Source organism: Oncorhynchus gorbuscha, linkage group LG05, assembly GCF_021184085.1.
Source record: "Oncorhynchus gorbuscha isolate QuinsamMale2020 ecotype Even-year linkage group LG05, OgorEven_v1.0, whole genome shotgun sequence".
NCBI classification, from domain to species: domain Eukaryota; kingdom Metazoa; phylum Chordata; class Actinopteri; order Salmoniformes; family Salmonidae; genus Oncorhynchus; species Oncorhynchus gorbuscha.
This window is the reverse complement of record NC_060177.1, coordinates 83976994-84000714: the sequence shown is the minus strand read 5'-3', so window position 1 is coordinate 84000714 and position 23721 is coordinate 83976994. Positions and strand designations below refer to the sequence as shown.

At 46.3% G+C, this 23721-nt stretch overlaps 1 protein-coding gene across 3 annotated transcripts in view; it reads left to right on the top strand.

The window, feature by feature from the left end:
- Window positions 1-23721, top strand: part of LOC124036592 (serine/threonine-protein kinase TAO3-like) — a 147582-nt gene that overhangs the window by 111231 nt on the left and 12630 nt on the right. For all 3 annotated transcript variants that reach the window (XM_046351344.1, XM_046351345.1, XM_046351346.1), the window contains 4 exons: window positions 728-886; window positions 5549-5743; window positions 10678-10809; window positions 21450-21686. In XM_046351344.1, coding sequence (XP_046207300.1) covers window positions 728-886; window positions 5549-5743; window positions 10678-10809; window positions 21450-21686 — 723 coding nt within the window. The remainder of the gene's footprint in view (window positions 1-727; window positions 887-5548; window positions 5744-10677; window positions 10810-21449; window positions 21687-23721) is intronic.

The following is a 23721-nucleotide window of genomic DNA, read 5'->3' as shown; positions in this document are numbered from 1 at the left end:
AGGTGGATGGATTATCTTGGCAAATGAGAAATGCTCACTCACTCAGGGATGTAAGAACATTTGTATACAGAATTTGAGAGAGACAAGCTTTTTGTGTGTGTGGAAAATTTGGGATCTTTTATTTCGACTCATGATATAGAAAAGAGTGTATGTGCCTTCTGACTCTCCACATTGTTTTCCCCCATACCAAATACAGCTGCTCCTATCAAAGTCTCTGCAATAGTGTGTGGTGTCATAGCGTAGCAGGCCTAGCCATTCACCATGGGAATGATTCAAGTGCAACGGTTAAGTGCCACCTTTTCCCATGATCTAAGGGCGCTTTCTGGTTGAATTTCACCTTTTAGATTTGAATCATTTTCATGTACATTTTTAAGGTTAACCACATTCAAATGATTGATATACAAAGATGATATTATAATGTATTTTTTTATTTTTTTCCTTTATTTAACTAGGACAGTCAGTTAAGAACAAATTCTTATTTTCATTGACGGCCTAGGAACAGTGGGTTAACTGCCTGTTCAGGGGCAGAACGACAGGTTTGTACCTTGTCAGCTCGGGGGTTTGAACTTGCAACCTTCCGGTTACTAGTCCAACGCTCTAACCGCTCTAACCACTAGGCTACCCTGTTTTGATATTTTTTATTTTATTTTTAAAATTCAGGATTTTGGAAATTCTCCCACGACCCCATTTAGTTTGCTCTAACCTGTAAACTCTCTTTTCTCCCCAGCATGACTTTGTACGTCTGGAGCGCCCTCCGCGGGTCCTCATGGATCTGATCCAGAGGACCAAGGACGCGGTGAGGGAGCTGGACAACCTGCAGTACCGTAAGATGAAGAAGATCCTATATCAGGAAAAACACATGGGGGAGAGCCAGGAGGAGGAGGAGGTGAGGATGGGAAGGGGAGAGGATGGGAGGATGGGAGGAGAAGTAAGGGAGAGCCAGGAGGGGGAGAGAAAGGGGAGAGCTGGGAAGGGAAGAGGATGGGAGGATGAGGAGGAAGAAGGGAGAGCTGGGAGGAGGAGGTGAGGATGGAAGGGGAGAGGAAGGGAGAGCCAGGAGGGGGAGAGGAAGGGGAGAGGATGGGAGGAGAAGTAAGGGAGAGCCAGGAGGGGAGAGGATGGGAGGATGGGAGGAGGAGGAGGAAGGGGAGAGCTGGGAGGAGGAGGTGAGGATGGAAGGGAGAGCCAGGAGGGGGAGAGGAAGGGGAGAGCTGGGAAGGGGAGGGATGGGAGGGATGGGAGCTGGGAAGGGGAAGGATGGGAGGAGAAGTAAGAGAGAGCCAGGAGGGGGAGAGAAAGGGGAGAGCTGGGAAGGGGAGAGGATGGGAGGAGGAAGGGAGAGCTGGGAGGAGGAGGTGAGGATGGAAGGGGAGAGGAAGGGAGAGCCAGGAGGGGGAGAGGATGGGAGGAGGAGTAAGGGAGAGCTGGGAAGGGGAGAGCTGGGAAGAGGAGGAAGGGAGAGTCGGGATGAGGAGGAAGAAGGGAGAGCCAGGAGGGGGTGGAGGAGGAAGGGAGAGCCAGGATGAGGAGGAAGAGTGGAGAAAGTACAGTTGAAGTCAGAAGTTTACATACACCTTTGCCAAATGCATTTAAACTCAGTTTTTCACAATTCCTGACATTTAATCCTAGTAAAAATCTTAGGTCAGTTAGGATCACCACTTTAGGTCACCAAAATGTAGGTCTTAGGTCAGTTTTCCTCCACTTTATTTTAAGAATGTGAAATGTCAGAATAATAGTAGAGAGAATGATATATTTCAGTTTTTATTTCTTTCATCACATTCCCAGTGGGTCTGTAGTTGGGATGGTGTTCTTTGTCTTGCAAGCCTCCCACTTTTTCCTCCAAACGTAACAATGGTCATTATGGCCAAACAGTTCTATTTTTGTTTCATCAGACCAGAGGACATTTCTCCAAAAAGTACGATCTTTGTACCCATCTGCAGTTGCAAACCGTAGTCTGGCTTTTTTTATGGTGGTTTTGGAGCAGTGGCTTCTTCCTTGCTGAGCGGCCTTTCAGGTTATGTCGATTTCTGACTTGTTTTACTGTAGATATAGATATTTTGTACCTGTTAACTCCATCTTCACAAGGTCCTTTGCTGTTGTTCTGGGATTTATTTGCACTTTTCCCACCAAAGTACGTTCATCTCTAGGAGACAGAGCGCGTCTCCTTCCTGAGTGGTATGACGGCTGCGTGCTCCCATGGTGTTTATCCTTGCATACTATTGTTTGTACAGATGAACGTGGTACATTCAGGCATTTAGAAATTGTTCCCAAGGATGAACCAGACTTGTGGAGGTCAACAATTTTTCTTTCTGAGGTCTTGGCTGATTTCTTTTGATTTTCCCATGATGTCAAGCAAAGAGGCACTGAGTTTGAAGGTAGGCCTTGAAATACATCCACAGGTACACCTCCAATTGACTCAAATGTTGTCAATTAGCCTATCAGAAGCTTCTAAAGCCATGATATCATTTTCTGGCATTTTTCAAGCTGTTTAAAGGCACAGTCAACTTAGTGTATGTAAACATCTGACCCACTGGAATTGTGATACAGTGAATTTTAAGTGAAATAATCTGACTGTAAACAATTGTTGGAAAGTAGTAGATGTCCTAACCGACTTGCCAAAACTATAGTTTGTTCACAATAAATTAGTGTAGTGGTTGAAAAAGGAGTTTTAATGACTCCAACCTAAGTGTATATATAAACTTCCGACTTCAACTGTACATGGACTATAACCACTAATATTCTTACTTTACGATGAAACATGTCAGTAAGATGTGTTCCCAGAAACATTTAATTACACGACTATAGTATTAAAACAATGGCATTGTGTGTTAGGGTGGATAAGCCTCTGGAGTCAACTGAACTCCTGTTATGGTCTGGCACAAATGGAATAATGTAGGTGTCCCAGAGGTCAACAAAAGATTGACATGAAGAAACTCGCTTTCCTCCTGCTCACCTGTCTTGAACTAGGGCAAAAGAACAGTGATACAGAGCCCTGTCGTATAGCCCTGCGTCTCAGTTCTCCAACCATTTCTTTGCCCTTACTTATTAAGCTTTTATAATTATATAGAAATGTACACATTTCTAGACATTCTTGTTTTGATTTCCCTGTGCTGGGGTCTCTCCTCACTGCCACACAGACGTGCGGTATTGATTTCTCTGTGCTGGGGTCTCTCCTCACTGCCACACAGACGTGCGGTATTGATTTCTCTGTGCTGGGGTCTCTCCTCACTGCCACACAGACGTGTGGTATTGATTTCTCTGTGCTGGGGTCTCTCCTCACTGCCACACAGACATGTGGTATTGATTTCTCTGTGCTGGGGTCTCTCCTCACTGCCACACAGACATGTGGTTTTGATTTCTCTGTGCTGGGGTCTCTCCTCACTTCCACACAGACATATGGTATTGATTTCCCTGTGCTGGGGTCTCTCCTCACTGCCACACAGACATGTGGTATTGATTTCCCTGTGCTGGGGTCTCTCCTCACTGCCACACAGACATGTGGTATTGATTTCCCTGTGCTGGGGTCTCTCCTCACTGCCACACAGACGTGTGGTATTGATTTCCCTGTGCTGGGGTCTCTCCTCACTGCCACACAGACATGTGGTATTGATTTCTCTGTGCTGGGGTCTCTCCTCACTGCCACACAGACATGTGGTATTGATTTCCCTGTGCTGGGGTCTCTCCTCACTGCCACACAGACATGTGGTATTGATTTCCCTGTGCTGGGGTCTCTCCTCACTGCCACACAGACGTGTGGTATTGATTTCCCTGTGCTGGGGTCTCTCCTCACTGCCACACAGACGTGTGGTATTGATTTCCTGTGCTGGGGTCTCTCCTCACTGCCACACAGACGTGTGGTATTGATTTCCCTGTGCTGGGGTCTCTCCTCACTGCCACACAGACGTGTGGTATTGATTTCCCTGTGCTGGGGTCTCTCCTCACTGCCACACAGACGTGTGGTATTGATTTCCCTGTGCTGGGGTCTCTCCTCACTGCCACACAGACGTGTGGTATTGATTTCCTGTGCTGGGGTCTCTCCTCACTGCCACACAGACGTGTGGTATTGATTTCCCTGTGCTGGGGTCTCTCCTCACTGCCACACAGACGTGTGGTATTGATTTCCCTGTGCTGGGGTCTCTCCTCACTGCCACACAAACGTGTGGTATTGATTTCCCTGTGCTGGGGTCTCTCCTCACTGCCACACAGACATGTGGTATTGATTTCCCTGTGCTGGGGTCTCTCCTCACTGCCACACAGACGTGTGGTATTGATTTCCCTGTGCTGGGGTCTCTCCTCACTGCCACACAGACATGTGGTATTGATTTCTCTGTGCTGGGGTCTCTCCTCACTGCCACACAGACATGTGGTATTGATTTCCCTGTGCTGGGGTCTCTCCTCACTGCCACACAGACATGTGGTATTGATTTCCCTGTGCTGGGGTCTCTCCTCACTGCCACACAGACGTGTGGTATTGATTTCCCTGTGCTGGGGTCTCTCCTCACTGCCACACAGACGTGTGGTATTGATTTCCCTGTGCTGGGGTCTCTCCTCACTGCCACACAGACGTGTGGTATTGATTTCCCTGTGCTGGGGTCTCTCCTCACTGCCACACAGACGTGTGGTATTGATTTCCTGTGCTGGGGTCTCTCCTCACTGCCACACAGACGTGTGGTATTGATTTCCCTGTGCTGGGGTCTCTCCTCACTGCCACACAGACGTGTGGTATTGATTTCCCTGTGCTGGGGTCTCTCCTCACTGCCACACAGACGTGTGGTATTGATTTCCCTGTGCTGGGGTCTCTCCTCACTGCCACACAGACGTGTGGTATTGATTTCCCTGTGCTGGGGTCTCTCCTCACTGCCACACAAACGTGTGGTATTGATTTCCCTGTGCTGGGGTCTCTCCTCACTGCCACACAGACATGTGGTATTGATTTCCCTGTGCTGGGGTCTCTCCTCACTGCCACACAGACGTGTGGTATTGATTTCCCTGTGCTGGGGTCTCTCCTCACTGCCACACAGACGTGTGGTATTGATTTCCCTGTGCTGGGGTCTCTCCTCACTGCCACACAGACGTGTGGTATTGATTTCTCTGTGCTGGGGTCTCTCCTCACTGCCACACAGACGTGTGGTATTGATTTCTCTGTGCTGGGGTCTCTCCTCACTGCCACACAGACGTGTGGTATTGATTTCTCTGTGCTGGGGTCTCTCCTCACTGCCACACAGACGTGTGGTATTGATTTCCCTGTTTTGTATGACACACTCAAGCATGCTGATCCTGTTATGATGGACAGACACAGACACGGACAGGACTGACATCGATACTGTCTGTCCAGGTGAAATGTCTATTTATGGGCTATTTACCATGACTTTGACTCTGTTTTACTCTGTATCGCAGGACATTATTTCTGCTGTATCAAGGTCACTCCAAGCTTAATGAGGCTATTTGTAAACCCATATTTACAGTAGAGGGGTGGGAAGGGGCAAGAGGTGTGTGTGTATTTCCCACAGTGTATGTATATACTGATTTCCATCTCTCTCTCCTCCAGGACTGTGAGCAGGCCAGCTGTAAGATGAACAGCCTGGGCAGTAACCACTCCCTCCCCAGCACCTCAGTCAGTACAGGAAGCCAGAGCAGCAGCATCAACAGCATGCAGGAGGTCCCAGACGAGAGCTGCTCCGACATGACCATGATGCACCACGACTACGATAGCAGCTTAGAGTCCTCCGCACAGTCCAAGAAGGTATTATTGACAGAGAGAGAGAAACACACACACCTAGAGAGAGAGAGAGAGAGAGAGAGAGAGAGAGAGAGAGAGAGAGAGAGAGAGAGAGAGAGAGAGAGAGAGAGAGAGAGAGAGAGAGAGAGAGAGAGAGAGAGAGAGAGAGAGAGAGAGAGAGAGAGAGAGAGAGAGAGAGAGAGAGAGAGAGAGAGATACACGCTAGCATACACGCACATTCACCAAGAAGTTATTATTGACAGAGAGAGAGAAACACGCATATACACGCAAACACACCAAGAAGGTAACACTGACAGAGTGAGAGAGCAGGAGAGAGATGGCCGGACAGCAGGAGACACACACACTATGAAACTAGCACAATCAGTGTCCCTCCAGCTAGTCATTCACTCCAACACTACCCACGTCCTCAAGAATGACGCAAACATACATGAACACACACATCAAGAAGGTACTCGTCATCTAGCCCCTCAATCTCTCTAGCCAGCCACCCAGCCAACAACCACCTACACCAAACTTAAACCCACATCCTGAAGAATGACAGCTCTCAGGGATGTACAAACGCTCATACACACAGGAGGGATATCGATACACTCCAACCCTCACCCAAATAATGACACACAGGAGGGATATCGATACACTCCAACCCTCACCCAAATAATGACACACAGGAGGGATATCGATACACTCCAACCCTCACCCAAATAATGACACACAGGAGGGATAGCTATACACTCCAACCCTCACCCAAATAATGACACACAGGAGGGATATCGATACACTCCAACCCTCACCCAAATAATGACACACAGGAGGGATAGCTATACACTCCAACCCTCACCCAAATAATGACACACAGGAGGGATATCGATACACTCCAACCCTCACCCAAATAATGACACACAGGAGGGATATCTCCAATCACACTCCAACCCTCACCCAAATAATGACACACAGGAGGGATAGCAAATAATGACACTCCAACCCTCACCCAAATAATGACACACAGGAGGGATAGCTATACACTCCAACCCTCACCCAAATAATGACACACAGGAGGGATATCGATACACTCCAACCCTCACCCAAATAATGACACACACAAACAACCTTGTGGTGGTATTCATATAATCATACTATATTTACCTAACCAAACCCAACAGCCTTCAATTAAAAACACTGATGCCATGGCAACCATCGATACATTCTTCCACAAAATGCTGCTCAGCTTCCTGTAAAGATGATACACACACACACAGAGCCAGAGATCATCACTCCTGTGAATCACACTTTGAGAACAAAGATGCCCTGACCTCTCCTCTTCTCTTCTCTCGCCTGGCGTTGACACACAGGCTGAGGGTTGAGCTGGACACACTTCTGAATGCTTGACATTATTCAGAATTAATGAATAACCTGTGTCATGTCTTTACTATCATTAACTGAAGACTTCTGAAGATTCTCTGTAATTATTATTACGCGATTAAACTGATGAATCATGTAACTGTAATTAACGAGGAAGTCGGGGCACCAAGGAAAATATTCAGATTACAAAGTTCTAATATAAATTTTGATTAATACATTCTTCTTTACCTCACGTTCGTCTCATTCCAAACGTCGTAAATTGTTGGTTATCTGCACAAACCTAGTCTTCACTATGAGTCATTCATACATCAATTGTCTTAAATCATTTATTTATTAACTAACTAAACAATCACAGAATTGCACACACAAACAAACAAAGTAAATATGGTTACAAGAAATGATAGGGGAATGTGCCCTAGTGGGCTAAACCAGCATGGCGGCTTGTTAGGCAAAAGGGGAAGTGGGGGTCGACTGAGAAGTCACTACAGAGTTGATAATTATAACAATTGAAATGCTAATCCTTTGCACATGAACGTTCACGCATTCGGGAACAATTGCAATCAACATATATATTTACGCTCAGTGTGTCGTCGGGGTCTCTGTTGAAAAGTTAGTTTCTGTTGGAGAGTTTGTCCGCCCTCTCTGCCGTGGTTAGAATGGATAGTTCAGAGTGACATTCATTCATGTTGTTGTAGAGTGGATGTTTCGGCGGTTGTCGTTCTTCGCGTTCAATGATTCCGAATTCCTAGCTGCAGACTAGCAATTAATATCAAAGACCTGTTCTTATTCTGTCGGTATCGATAGTCTAAGAGTTTAACCATGTGAGATGGTTAAAAGATTCAGCAGTCTGGTCTGGAACCTTTGTCCTCTCGTAATTGAGAGCAACATGGTCTGATGAGAAATTGTCAAAGTGGGGGTTTTATTTGGGAGAGCAGAAAACGGCCTGTCCCAGGATTCCCGACCATAACTGGGCTCATGGGCGGTCCTCTGATTTAGTTAAACTCCAAAGGGAATTGGAGTTTCCTTCATTAAACAGTCCAAAATCACATCAAACAATTTTACAAACAGTATCATCCTCAGTCATTCTTCTTATACAACAATTAGATGTAAAACCTCATATCTGACGCTATTATATAAACAGCGTTATGGTAATGTGGCCGTATGCTCCCCTGAGTTTCACAAAATTGTACCAAATGGACCAGTTTGTAGTTGGATTCTTCACCGATTTTATACCTTCTCCAGAACATAAATGTTGTTCGGACCTCAAGTTCTGTGAGGTGGAATAAATTCCTTGGTTCTCTATGAAAATTCACTCTGTCTCTATACTGTGGCCATGAGGAGATTAATCTCCTCCAGGAATTTACGACCTCTCTCTGACCACAGCAGCCTGGGTGTAGGAGACAGGGAGAGGGTGATGGGGCTTGCTGTACCCAAAGAGGGCAACATCATGACACCTGCATGTCTCAGTCATCACAGCACACACACATACACTTCAAACTAGCAGATTATGAGATGTTTGTTTCCTCCTCTTCAGCCACGTCTTTCCTGGTCTTTATCGTTTAGTTAACTGTTATTAACGATGGGTGTGTGGGTTGCTGATATGTCACAAGGCCAGCATGGGTGTATAGGAACAAGAGAAGGTGGCACGTTGTCTGTCTATAGATTCACACTGATAAAGAGTTCCTTTTCCTACATGTACAGTGCCTTCGAAAAGTATTCACACCCCTTTACTGGTTTTAAAATGGATTTAATTGTCATTTTTTGTCAACGATCTACACAAAATACTCAAGTGAAAGTGGAAGAAAAAATGTACATTTGTAAAATAAAACACAAATATACAGTATCTTGATTACATAAGTTAATTCATGTCAGAATCACCTTTGAGTCTTTCTGGGTAAGTCTCTAAGAGCTTTCCACACCTGGATTATCCAACGTTTGCCCATTATTATTTAAAACATTCTTCAAGCTCTGTCAAATTGGTTGTTGATCGTTGCTAGACAGCCATTTTCAGGTTTTGCAATACATGTTCAAGTAGATTTAAGTCAAAACTGTTGCTCGGCCACACATTCTTGGTAAGCAACTCCAGTGTATATTTGGCCTTGTTTTTGGTTTTTGTCCTGCTGAAAGGTGAATTAATCTCCCAGTGTCTGGTGGAAATCAGACTGAACCAGGTTTTCCTTTAGGATTTTGCCTGTGGTTAGCTCTATTCTGTTTATTTTTTTATCCTGAAAAACTCCCCAGTCCTTAATGATTACAAGCATACCCAAAACATGACGCAGCCGCCACTATGAAAATATTGTGTGTTATACAGTAATATATTATATTGGATTTGCCCCAAACATAACACTTTCTATTCAGGACAAAAAGTAATTTGCCTTGACACATTTTTGGCAGCATTACCTTAGTGCCTTGTTGCAAACAGGATGCATGTTTTGGAATATTTTTATTCTGTGCAGGCCGGAGGGGATGGCTGCCGTTTTATGGGCTCCTAACCAACTGTATTTTTTGTTTTTTCACATTGTTTGTAAATTGCTTCTACCATCCATTCTATTGGCCAACGTGCAATCACTGGAAAATAAACTGGATGATCTCCGTTCGAGATGATCCCACCAATGGGACATTATAAACTGTAATATCTTATGTTTCACCGAGTCGTGGCTGAATGACGACACAGATAATATACAGTTGGCTGGGTTTTCTGTGCATCGGCAGGACAGAACAGTTAAGTCTGACAAGACGAGGGGTGGGGGTGTGTATTTATTTGTCAATAACAGCTGGTGCGCCATGTCTAATATTAAAGATGTCTCAAGGTATTGCTCGCCTGAGGTAGAGTACCTCATGATAAGCTGTAGACCACACTCTCTACCAGAGGTGGGACCAAGTCATTGTTTAGCAAGTCACAAGTAAGACTCAAGTTCCAAGTCAAGACAGGCAAGTCCGAGTCAAGTCTCAAGTCAAGACCAACAAGTATTAAGTCAAGTCTCAAGTCCTAAACTTTGAGTCTCGAGTCCTAAACAAGTCATAATGTACTCTTCACCAAATGTAATACCATTTCATATTTTTAACAAAAGCAATATTTAGTATATTACATTTACGCAAATCATGAATGCTTTTAAAAATATATTTATTATTTTCCAAATAAATCTTATATTTCCATGGAAATACATGGGTAGCCATAAGAAAGACCACAACAAATATCAATTGAATCTGTTTTAAATTCAGGCTGTAACACAACAAAATGTGTCAAATGAATGATTTCTGAAGGCACTGTAACTGGTCAACCGGTCATGAACGGACTTAAAATATGTATGTTTATACACACTCCAATTTGATAGTCTAACCATCTAACGTTGGCTTGAGTTCAGTACAAAACTGTTCACTACCGACCTGTGGCACTACAGAACTATGAGAGAACAACCACCATACCTATCCTCTCCACCAGACGCCCTATATGAAGAATCATGTGGCTACAAATAATGCAACGTTCAATTATATCAACTACAGTTACATTTAGGTTTTGAAGTTACAGCCATGTAATTCAACATTTCTCCTGTCTGTCTCTCGCTCTCTCTCCTCAGGACCACAGGTATAACTGGGATAATGGTCTGAAACCTGACCTCAGGCCGGAGCTGATGCCATTATCCTCTGACATGAGCCAGGCACACAACTACCGCCACAACAACTTCTCCACCATCAAATCAGCATCACTTGTAAGGGTCAACACCCCTTTATCTCTCTATCTTAATTTATCTCTCCTTTCTCTCTACTATCTATCATCTAATCAGCATCACTAGAAAGGGCTACCATCATAGGTCACTCTCCCTGGGTGATACCAAGTCTCCCTCATACTCTGTCCATCTTTACCTCTCCTCTTTCCTTTGTGTCTCACACGCTGTCTCTCTCTAGCTTCCTCTTTCCTTTGTGTCTCACACGCTGTCTCTCTCTAGCTTCCTCTTTCCTTTGTGTCTCACACGCTGTCTCTCTCTAGCTTCCTCTTTCCTTTGTGTCTCACACGCTGTCTCTCTCTAGCTTCCTCTTTCCTTTGTGTCTCACACGCTGTCTCTCTCTAGCTTCCTCTTTCCTTTGTGTCTCACACGCTGTCTCTCTCTAGCTTCCTCTTTCCTTTGTTTCTCACATGCTGTGTCTCTAGCTTCCTCTTTCCTTTGTGTCTCACATGCTGTGTCTCTAGCTTCCTCTTTCCTTTGTGTCTCACATGCTGTGTCTCTAGCTTCCTCTTTCCTTTGTGTCTCACATGCTGTGTCTCTAGCTTCCTCTTTCCTTTGTGTCTCACACGCTGTCTCTCTCTAGCTTCCTCTTTCCTTTGTGTCTCACACGCTGTCTCTCTCTAGCTTCCTCTTTCCTTTGTGTCTCACACGCTGTCTCTCTCTAGCTTCCTCTTTCCTTTGTGTCTCACACGCTGTCTCTCTCTAGCTTCCTCTTTCCTTTGTGTCTCACATGCTGTCTCTCTCTAGCTTCCTCTTTCCTTTGTGTCTCACATGCTGTCTCTCTAGCTTCCTCTTTCCTTTTGTATTATTTCTCTTGTTCTCACTCTATTCTTTCTCTCCCTCGCTCCCTCCCTCTCTGTGTCCTTCCACTCACTCAACCCCTTTGTGTTCTCCCGGTCCTTCACTCTGCTTCCGCTCCTCTTCACCTCTCTCTCCTTCTCTCCCTCGCTCATTCTCTCCTGTACTTTTCCCCTCGCTAATATATCACTCTCTTGGGGTTCCCGAGTGGTGCAGCGGTCTAAAGCACTACATCTCAGTGCAAGAGGCGACAATACAGTCCCTGGTTCAAATCCAGGCTGAGTCACATCCGGCCGTGATTGGCAGTCCCATAGGGCGGCGCACAATTGTCCCAGCGCCGTCCGGGTTTGGCCGTGGTATACCGTCATGTATAAGAATTAGTTCTTAACTGACTTGCCTAGTTAAATAAATCAAAACAAATACTCCGACCCCCTCTGTCTTAAGTCTGGAGGGGTGCAGTGTGGAGTGAGATTATCCTCCCTGCCTCTCTATCTCGCTCTTTCTTTCTCCATGTATGTTGTCATTCTTTCTCCAATGGTGTATGTCTGTCACTGGATTCAATGGTGTCAAGTCTGCTCCCAGATTCAAATGGTCTGTCTGCACTGGATTCATGGTGTCAGTTGCAATGGTGTCTATGGTCTGTCTGTCTCCTCCCACTGGATTCAATGGTGTCTTTGGTCTGTCTGTCTCCTCCCACTGGATTCAATGGTGTCTTTGGTCTGTCTGTCTCCTCCCACTGGATTCAATGGTGTCTATGGTCTGTCTGTCTCCTCCCACTGGATTCAATGGTGTCTTTGGTCTGTCTGTCCTCCCACTGGTTTTAAGCCCTGGACTGGCAATGTCCTTTACATGCCATGTGTTAGGCTAGATTTACTGACTGGGGTTTACTGTGTTCTGGTTCTGGACACTTGGTTTACTGGATACTTGGTTCTGACTGCCATAGGTAGTGTTTATTTGATATTTTAGAAATATTGTGAAATCAGCGCTCTGACTGTTAATCAAATGAATTGGTCAAGTGAATTGGTTGTTCACGTGGTTGTTGTTTTATGAGGCAGGGTATTGTGGTGTTGATTCCCCATTGCGGTAGGTATAAGTTGCGTGGAGTCTGTTGCTGCTGCAATGAGTCGATGACATCATCGCTCTCTGCCGCCGTGAGGCGGGCACATGTCCCCTGATGGACCCGGCACTGCTCGCTCAGACTGGAAAGAACAGGTGGGGGGTGTCAATGTAGAGGGGGGTGACAATGTAGGGGGAGGGGGGTGACAATGTAGGGGGAGGGGGGGCAATGTAGGGGGTGATGACAATGTAAGGGGGTGACAATGTAGGAGGGGGATGACAATGTAGAGGGGGAGAGATGACAATGTGGAGGGGGGTGGCAATGTAGGGGAGGGGAGATGACAATGTGGGGGGAGGGGAGATGACAATGTAGGGGGTGACAATGTAGATGGAGGGGAATGACAATGGAGAGGGAGGGAGAAAATAAATGGGATGGACAGAGAGGAGAAAAACATACACACAATGGAGGGAGGGAGACTAAAGGAAAAGAACTTGAGAGAATAGACAGATTAACAAACAGACAGACAGATGGACAAGAAAGCCAGTCAAGTAGGCCGAGAGGAATAAGAATGAAGTACAGAGAAGGAGAGGAATGTGACTGAAGGAGAGAGAGGAGAGGAATGTGACTGAAGGAGAGGAGAAGAATGTGACTGAAGTAGATGAATGTGACTGAAGGAGAGAGAGGAGGGGAATGTGACTGAAGGAGAGAGAGGAGAGGAATGTGACTGAAGGAGAGAGAGGAGAAGAATGTGACTGAAGGAGAGAGAGGAGAGGAATGTGACTGAAGAGAGAGAGGAGAAGAATGTGACTGAAGGAGAGAGAGGAGAGGAATGTGACTGAAGGAGAGAGAGGAGAAGAATGTGACTGAAGGAGAGAGAGGAGAAGAATGTGACTGAAGGAGAGAGAGGAGAGGAATGTGACTGAAGGAGAGAGAGGAGAGGAATGTGACTGAAGGAGAGAGAGGAGGGGAATGTGACTGAAGTAGATGAATGTGACTGAAGGAGAGAGAGGAGAGGAATGTGACTGAAGGAGAGAGAGGAGGGGAATGTAACTGAAGGAGAGAGAGGAGGGGAATGTAACTGAAGTAGATGAATGTGACTGAAGGAGAGAGAGGAGAGGAATGTGACTGAAGTAGATGAATGTGACTGAAGGAGAGAGAGGAGAGGAATGTGACTGAAGGAGAGAGAGGAGGGGAATGTAACTGAAGGAGAGAGAGGAGAGGAATGTAACTGAAGGAGAGAGAGGAGAGGAAATTAACTGAAGGAGAGAGAGGAGGGGAATGTAACTGAAGGAGAGAGAGGAGAGGAATGTGACTGAAGGAGAGAGAGGAGGGGAATGTAACTGAAGGAGAGGAATGTGACTGAAGGAAAGGAATGTGACTGAAGGAGGGAGAAGGAGAGGGATGTGACTGAAGGAGAGGGATGTGACTGGAGGAGAGGAATGTGACTGAAGGAGGGAGAAGGAGAGGGATGTGACTGGAGGAGAGGAATGTGACTGGAGGAGAGGAATGTGACTGAGGAGAGGAATGTGACTGAAGGAGAGGAATGTGACTGAATCACTTTAGGTATCCCCTTACCCCTGAAGGAGAGGAACATGACTGGAGTAGAGGAATATGATGAATAATAATATGTGACTGGAGGAGAGGAATGTGACTGGAGGAGAGGAATGTGACAGTCATGTGTGCAGGACATTGACTGAAGGAGTAGAGAGGAGAGGAATGTGACTACCCTGGAGTTACAAGCAATGCTCTACTGAACTGAGAGAGAAGGACCACATATCTAACATCATTGAAGTAGAGAGGATAGGAATACCTGACTGAAGGATACATACCTACCTACAATGTGATCCCTGAAGGGATATCTACCTACATCACTTTAGGAATGTGACTATACATACCTACCTACAGGAATTTGACTGAATAGATATCTACCTACATCAATTTGTACTGAAGGATACATACCTACCTACATCAATTTGACTGAAACATAGGGAGAATAGAGGGATGTGACTGAAGGAGAGGGTTTACCCCTATACATATCTTCCTGTGACTGGAGGAGAGGAATGTGACTGAAGTATGGGAGGAGAGGGATCTGACTGGAGGAGAGGAATGTGACATTATGAAGGAGAGGAATGTGACTAAGGGATATCTAGAAGAGAGGATGTGACTGAAGGAGAGGGATGTGACTGGAGGAGAGGAATGTGACTGAAGGAGGGAGAAGGAGAGGGATGTGACTGAAGGAGGGAGAAGGAGAGGGATGTGACTGAAGGAGAGGGATGTGACTGGAGGGGAGGAATGTGACTGGAGGAGAGGAATGTGACTGAAGGAGAGGAATGTGACTGAGGGAGGGAGAAGGAGAGGGATGTGACTGAAGGAGAGGGATGTGACTGGAGGAGAGGAATGACTGAAGGAGGGAGAAGGAGAGGGATGTGGCTGAAGGAGAGGGATGTGACTGAAGGAGAGGAATGTGACTGAAGGAGAGGAATGTGACTGAAGGAGGGAGAAGGAGAGGAATGTGACTGAAGGAGAGAGAGGAGAGGAATGACTGAAGGAGGGAGAAGGAGAGGGATGTGGCTGAAGGAGAGGGATGTGACTGAAGGAGAGGAATGTGACTGAAGGAGAGGAATGTGACTGAAGGAGGGAGAAGGAGAGGAATGTGACTGAAGGAGGGAGAAGGAGAGGAATGTGACTGAAGGAGAGAGAGCGGGAGAGAAGAGAGGTGCACTGTCTGATCTCACTGAATGAAGTGTTAGATATCAGTTAAGAGGAAAGGGGAGAAAGCAAAGAGAGGGATGGTGAGCCTCATCTGGAGGAGAGGGATGAATGGGGTTATTACAGGTCAGCCTGACTGGGAGAGGGACGGAGGGGTACAAAACAGTTCACACTTCTATCTCCTTCTGAGATATGTAGCTTTTGTTTTAGTCCACATACAGTACTAGTCAAAAGTTTGGACACACCTACTCATTCAAGGGTTTTTCTTTATTTTTACTAATTTCTACATTGTAGAATAATAGTGAAGACATCAAAACTATGAAATAACACATATGGAATCATGTAGTAACCAAAAAAGTGTTTAAAAGTAATATATATATTTGAGATTCTTCAAATAGCGCCACCCCACCCTTTGCCTTGATGACAGCTTTGCACACTCTTGGCATTCTCTCAACCAGTTTCAACTGGGATGCTTTTCCAACAGTCTTGAAGGAGTTCCCACATATGATGAGCACTTGTTGGCTGCTTTTCCTTCACTCTGCAGTCAAACTCATCCCAAACCATCTCAATTGGGTTGAGGTCGGGTGATTTTGGAGGCCAGGTCATCTGATGCAGGTGAAAGCTATGATCCCTTATTGATGTCACTTGTTAAATCTGCTTCAATCAGTGTAGATGAAGGGGAGAAGACAGGTAAAATAAGAATTTTTAAGACTTGAGACAACAGACATGGAGGTTGTATGTGTGCCATTCAAAGGGTGAATAGGCAAGACAACATTTTAAGTGCCTTTGAATGGGGTAGGTGCCAGGCTCACCAGTTTGGGTCAAGAACTGCAATGCTGTTGGGTTTTTCACCCTCAACAGTTTTCCGTGTGTATCAAGAATGGTCCACCACCAAAAGGACATCCAGCCAAATTGGAGTCTACATGGGCCATCATCCCTGTTGACACCTTGTAGTTCCCAAAAAATGTTGTCTGTGCTGAGGGCAAAAGAGGGTGCAACTCAATATTAGGAAGGTGTTTCTAATGTTTTGTAGATTGAGTGTATAACACATGTTGAAAATAAATAATACTTTTATTCAAAACACACATCAAGGCTCCCTTAATCAACCAGGTCATTGGCCGAGTATCTTACCTGGCGAAAGGTCAACTAAACAAATCAAAAATGTCCTCACAATCACAATCAAATCTTAACCTTTGACCTGGAAGTGCCCCCCCCCTCCCTCTATCGTATTTCCCTTCTTTGAGTCCAGCCTGTGAATGGCGATCACATGACGTGACTTGGCCTGTGATGGCAGCAAGGTGAAAGCAAGTGATTAGGATTGTCCCTGCATCACAGTGGAGGTATTGATTCAGATAGTTTAGGAGGGAATCTCTCTTTCACCCTTTCTCTACTCATCTCTCTCTCTTTCTCTCCCTATCGCTCCCCTTTCTCAGCCCCTTCTTCCTTTCTGACTCAATTAGGAGGGGATCTCTCTCTCACCCTCTCTCTACTTCTCTCTCTCTCTTTCTCTCCCTATCGCTCCCCTTTCTCAGCCCCTTCTTCCTTTCTGACTCAATTAGGAGGGGATCTCTCTCTCACCCTCTCTCTACTTCTCTCTCTCTCTTTCTCTCCCTATCGCTCCCCTTTCTCAGCCCCTTCTTCCTTTCTGACTCAATTAGGAGGGGATCTCTCTCTCACCCTCTCTCTACTTCTCTCTCTCTCTTTCTCTCCCTATCGCTCCCCTTTCTCAGCCCCTTCTTCCTTTCTGACTCAATTAGGAGGGATCTCTCTCTCACCCTCTCTCTACTTCTCTCTCTCTCTTTCTCTCCCTATCGCTCCCCTTTCTCAGCCCCTTCTTCCTTTCTGACTCAATTAGGAGGGGATCTCTCTCTCACCCTCTCTCTACTTCTCTCTCTCTCTTTCTCTCCCTATCGCTCCCCTTTCTCAGCCCCTTCTTCCTTTCTGACTCAATTAGGGGGATCTCTCTCTCACCCTTTCTCTCTCCTTTCTGACTCTCTCTCTTTCTCTCCCTATCGCTCCCCTTTCTCAGCCCCTTCTTCCTTTCTGACTCAATTAGGAGGGGATCTCTCTCTCTTTCTCTCCCTATCGCTCCCCTTTCTCAGCCCCTTCTTCCTTTCTGACTCAATTAGGAGGGGATCTCTCTCTCTTTCTCTCCCTATCGCTCCCCTTTCTCAGCCCCTTCTTCCTTTCTGACTCAATTAGGAGGGGATCTCTCTCTCACCCTTTCTCTCTACTTTCTGACTCAATTAGGAGGGATCTCTCTCTCTTTCTCTCCCTATCGCTCCCCTTTCTCAGCCCCTTCTTCCTTTCTGACTCAATTAGGAGGGATCTCTCTCTACTTTCTCTCCCTATCGCTCCCCTTTCTCAGCCCCTTCTTCCTTTCTGACTCAATTAGGAGGGGATCTCTCTCACCCAGCCCCTCTCTACTCTTCTCTCTCTCTCTTTCTCTCCCTATCGCTCCCCTTTCTCAGCCCCTTCTTCCTTTCTGACTCAATTAGAGGGGATCTCTCTCTCACCCTCTCTCTCTATCGCTCCCCTTTCTCAGCCCCTTCTTCCTTTCTCTCAATTAGGAGGGATCTCTCTCTCTTTCTCTCCCTATCGCTCCCCTTTCTCAGCCCCTTCTTCCTCTGACTCAATTAGGAGGGGATCTCTCTCTCTTTCTCTCCCTATCGCTCCCCTTTCTCAGCCCCTTCTTCCTTTCTGACTCAATTAGAGGGATCTCTCTCTCACCCTCTCTCTACTTCTCTCTCTCTCTTTCTCTCCCTATCGCTCCCCTTTCTCAGCCCCTTCTTCCTTTCTGACTCAATTAGGAGGGGATCTCTCTCTCTTTCTCTCCCTATCGCTCCCCTTTCTCAGCCCCTTCTTCCTTTCTGACTCAATTAGGAGGGGATCTCTCTCTCTTTCTCTCCCTATCGCTCCCCTTTCTCAGCCCCTTCTTCCTTTCTGACTCAATTAGGAGGGGATCTCTCTCTCACCCTCTCTCTACTTCTCTCTCTCTCTTTCTCTCCCTATCGCTCCCCTTTCTCAGCCCCTTCTTCCTTTCTGACTCAATTAGGAGGGGATCTCTCTCTCTTTCTCTCCCTATCGCTCCCCTTTCTCAGCCCCTTCTTCCTTTCTGACTCAATTAGGAGGGGATCTCTCTCTTTCTCTCCCTATCGCTCCCCTTTCTCAGCCCCTTCTTCCTTTCTGACTCAATTAGGAGGGGATCTCTCTCTCACCCTCTCTCTACTCTTTCTCTCTCTCTTTCTCTCCCTATCAATTAGGAGGGGATCTCTCTCTCTCTCTCTACTTCTCTCTCTCTCCCCCTCCCCCTTTCTCAGCCCCTTCTTCCTTTCTGACTCAATTAGGAGGGGATCTCTCTCTCTTTCTCTCCCTATCGCTCCCCTTTCTCAGCCCCTTCTTCCTTTCTGACTCAATTAGGAGGGGATCTCTCTCTCACCCTCTCTCTACTTCTCTCTTCTCTTTCTCTCCCTATCGCTCCCCTTTCTCAGCCCCTTCTTCCTTTCTGACTCAATTAGGAGGGGATCTCTCTCTCACCCTCTCTCTACTTCTCTCTCTCTCTTTCTCTCCCTATCGCTCCCCTTTCTCAGCCCCTTCTTCCTTTCTGACTCAATTAGGAGGGGATCTCTCTCTCACCCTCTCTCTACTTCTCTCTCTCTCTTTCTCTCCCTATCGCTCCCCTTTCTCAGCCCCTTCTTCCTTTCTGACTCAATTAGGAGGGGATCTCTCTCTCACCCTCTCTCTACTTCTCTCTCTCTGCCTCCTTCTCTCCCTCTCTCAAAGAGGCTTTCATGTGACCCACCTGCTGAACGCAGGCTGCTCGGCCCCCAAAAGAGCCCCCTCTGTTCTGCCTGCCAATGGAGTCCGCTCCCTCCCTCATTCACAGTTCACACGCCTGCCCCGGTGTAGCTGCCCCGGTGAAGCTGCCCCGGGGGTAGCCCACAGCCACTGCGTTTCTCCAAAGACGTTTGTCTCAACGTTAACCAACCAGTGGGTTTGTTGCTTGTCTGGGTAAAGCTGAGCTGAGGGGTTCGGGTGTAGGATATGCCACACATGGTTTCTGGGTGCTCGCACGGTTGTTGAACATGAACATTGCCATGATGCTTGGGCTTAAGAAAATGAGTTATGAGAAGATGAGGGACTATTATGGGGATCTGGATAATCCCTTTTGTCAGGTTTGGTTTGTTTGTTATCTTGACTCTTTATGTTGTGACTTGACTTTGGCTGACCTAACCAATGTAAATCACATTACATCATAGTCCACTCATGAAGTCAATCTACATTGATTGGATTTAAATTAGATCTGTATGAACAGGGTATTTTGGTAGATATAGAAGACAATTATTGTATCTCCTTCTTTATAATGTTGATCTACTCCTCCCTCCTTTATAATGTTGATCTACTCCTCCCTCCTGTCTAATGTTGATCTACTCCTCCCTCCTGTCTAATGTTGATCTACTCCTCCCTCCTTTATAATGTTGATCTACTCCTCCCTCCTTTATAATGTTGATCTACTCCTCCCTCCTTTATAATGTTGATCTACTCCTCCCTCCTGTCTGATGTTGATCTACTCCTCCCTCCTTTATAATGTTGATCTACTCCTCCCTCCTTTATAATGTTGATCTACTCCTCCCTCCTGTCTAATGTTGATCTACTCCTCCCTCCTGTCTAATGTTGATCTACTCCTCCCTCCTGTCTAATGTTGATCTACTCCTCCCTCCTGTCTAATGTTGATCTACTCCTCCCTCCTGTCTAATGTTGATCTACTCCTCCCTCCTTTATAATGTTGATCTACTCCTCCCTCCTTTATAATGTTGATCTACTCCTCCCTCCTTGCTAATGTTGATCTACTCCTCCCTCCTTTATAATGTTGATCTACTCCTCCCTCCTTTATAATGTTGATCTACTCCTCCCTCCTTTATAATGTTGATCTACTCCTCCCTCCTTTATAATGTTGATCTACTCCTCCCTCCTTTATAATGTTGATCTACTCCTCCCTCCTTGCTAATGTTGATCTACTCCTCCCTCCTTTATAATGTTGATCTACTCCTCCCTCCTTTATAATGTTGATCTACTCCTCCCTCCTTGCTAATGTTGATCTACTCCTCCCTCCTTTATAATGTTGATCTACTCCTCCCTCCTTGCTAATGTTGATCTACTCCTCCCTCCTTGCTAATGTTGATCTACTCCTCCCTCCTTGCTAATGTTGATCTACTCCTCCCTCCTTTATAATGTTGATCTACTCCTCCCTCCTTTATAATGTTGATCTACTCCTCCCTCCTTTATAATGTTGATCTAATCCTCTCTCCTTGCTAATGTTGATCTACTCCTCCCTCCTTGCTAATGTTGATCTACTCCTCCCTCCTTGCTAATGTTGATCTACTCCTCCCTCCTTGCTAATGTTGATCTAATCCTCCCTCCTTGCTAATGTTGATCTAATCCTCCCTCCTTGCTAATGTTGATCTAATCCTCCCTCCTTGCTAATGTTGGATCTACTCCTCCCTCCTTGCTAATGTTGGATCTACTCCTCCCTCCTTGCTAATGTTGATCTAATCCTCCCTCCTTGCTAATGTTGATCTAATCCTCCCTCCTTGCTAATGTTGATCTACTCCTCCCTCCTTGCTAATGTTGATCTACTCCTCCCTCCTTGCTAATGTTGATCTACTCCTCCCTCCTTGCTAATGTTGATCTACTCCTCCCTCCTTTATAATGTTGATCTACTCCTCCCTCCTGTCTAATGTTGATCTACTCCTCCCTCCTTGCTAATGTTGATCTACTCCTCCCTCCTTGCTAATGTTGATCTACTCCTCCCTCCTTGCTAATGTTGATCTACTCCTCCCTCCTTGCTAATGTTGATCTACTCCTCCCTCCTTTCTAATGTTGGATCTACTCCTCCCTCCTTTCCAATCATTGCAGATGAAAGGCAATAGAATTGGAGAGGACAGATTTTTGTCATTGAGATAGTGCCTTTGTGTATCCCATACTGTTTAACCTATGACCTCAGTTGTCCTATCTACCTTTGCGATTAGTTGGTTGATTGATTGAATCCCCCCCCCCACAGGTAACCAAGCAGATCCATCAGCACGAGCAGGAGAATGAGCTGCGGGAGCAGATGTCAGGTTATAAACGGATGAGACGGCAGCACCAGAAGCAGCTGATCGCTCTAGAGAACAAGCTGAAGGCAGAGATGGACGAACACAGACTGAAGTTGCAGAAGGAGGTGGAGACTCAGGCCAACAATGCCTATATAGAGCTAGAGAAACTGGCCAAAAGACACACCATCCACTGTGAAAAAGAGGTGGGTCTGGGGTGGGGTCCTGTCTTGTACTGGAGAAGTGCCATACTGTCCAATCAAAGAAGGTGTCTGGGGAAAGGGAAAATATCCCTTGTTCATGTTATGGGTTAGGCATTGCTGCCACCCAATGTCAAGAAGCTGTTAAAAACCACAACAGTTCATCTGTAACTATGCAGATTAACCTCCGTGGTCCACATTCCCTCCTTGACGTCCACTGGCACGTCCACTAACACGTCCACTAGCACGTCCACTAACACGTCCACTAGCATGTCCACTAGCATGTCCACTAGCATGTCCACTAGCACGTCCACTAACACTAACAAGTCCACTAACACGTCCACTAACACGTCCACTAGCATGTCCACTAGCATGTCCACTAGCACGTCCACTAACACGTCCACTAGCATGTCCACTAACACGTCCACTAGCATGTCCACTAACACTAACATGTCCACTGGCACGTCCACTAACACGTCCACTAGCACGTCCACTAACACGTCCACTAGCATGTCCACTAGCATGTCCACTAGCATGTCCACTAGCACGTCCACTAACACTAACAAGTCCACTAACACGTCCACTAGCATGTCCACTAGCATGTCCACTAGCACGTCCACTAACACGTCCACTAGCACGTCCACTAGCATGTCCACTAGCATGTCCACTAACACGTCCACTAGCATGTCCACTAGCATGTCCACTAGCATGTCCACTAACACGTCCACTAACACGTCCACTAGCATGTCCACTAACACGTCCACTAGCACGTCCACTAACACGTCCACTAGCATGTCCACTAACACGTCCACTAGCATGTCCACTAACACGTCCACTAGCATGTCCACTAACACTAACATGTCCACTGGTACGTCCACTAACATGTCCACTGGTACGTCCACTAACATGTCCACTAGCATGTCCACTAACACTAACACGTCCACTAGCATGTCCACCAGCATGTCCACTAACACGTCCACTAACACTAACATGTCCACTAGCACGTCCACTAACACTAACATGTCCACTGGCACGTCCACTAGCACGTCCACTAGCACGTCCACTAGCATCACTAACACGAACTCATCCACTAGGATGTCCACTAGCACGTCCACTAACACGTCCACTAGCATGTGCACCAGCATGTCCACTAACACAGCCACTAACACTAACATGTCCACTAGCACGTCCACTAACACTAACATGTCCACTGGCACGTCCACTAGCACGTCCACTAGCACGTCCACTAGCATCACTAACACGAACTCATCCACTAGGATGTCCACTATCACGTCCACTAGCAAGCTACCTGTCTGTTAATGGTGTTAGTTTACAGTGCATTCGGAAAGTATTTAGACCCCTTCATTTTTTACACATTTCGTTACGTTACAGCCTTATTCATGAATAGATTATATTGTTTTTTTCCTCATTAATCTACACACAGGACTCGAGAATGACTAAGCAAAACATTTACATAAGTCTTCAGACCCTTTACTCAATACTTTGTTGAAGCACATTTGGCAGCAATTACAGCCTCGAGTCTTCTTGGATATGACACTACAAGCTTGGCACACCTGTATTTGGGGAGTTTGTCATTCTTCTCTGCAGATCCTCTCAAGCTCTGTCAGGTTGGATGGGGAGCGTCGCTGCACAGCTATTTTCAGGTCTCCAGAGATGTTCGGTCGGGTTCAAGTCCAGGCCCTGGCTGGGCCACTCAATAACATTCAGAAACTTGTCCCGAAGACTTGTCCTAGGCTGTGTGCTTAGGGTCGTTGTCCTGTTGGAAGGTTAACCTTCGCCCCAGTCTGAGGTCCTGAGTGTTTTGGAGCAGGTTTTCATCAAGGATCTCTCTGTACTTTGCTCCATTCGTCTTTCCTTCGATCCTGACTAATCTCCCAGTCCCTGCCACTGAAAAACATCCCAACAGCATGATGCTGCCATCATGCTTTACCGTAGGGATGGTATTGGCCAGGTGATGAGCGGTGCCCTTCTCCCCCAATTGCTCAGTTTGGCCTGGCGACCAGTTCTAGGAAGAGTCTTG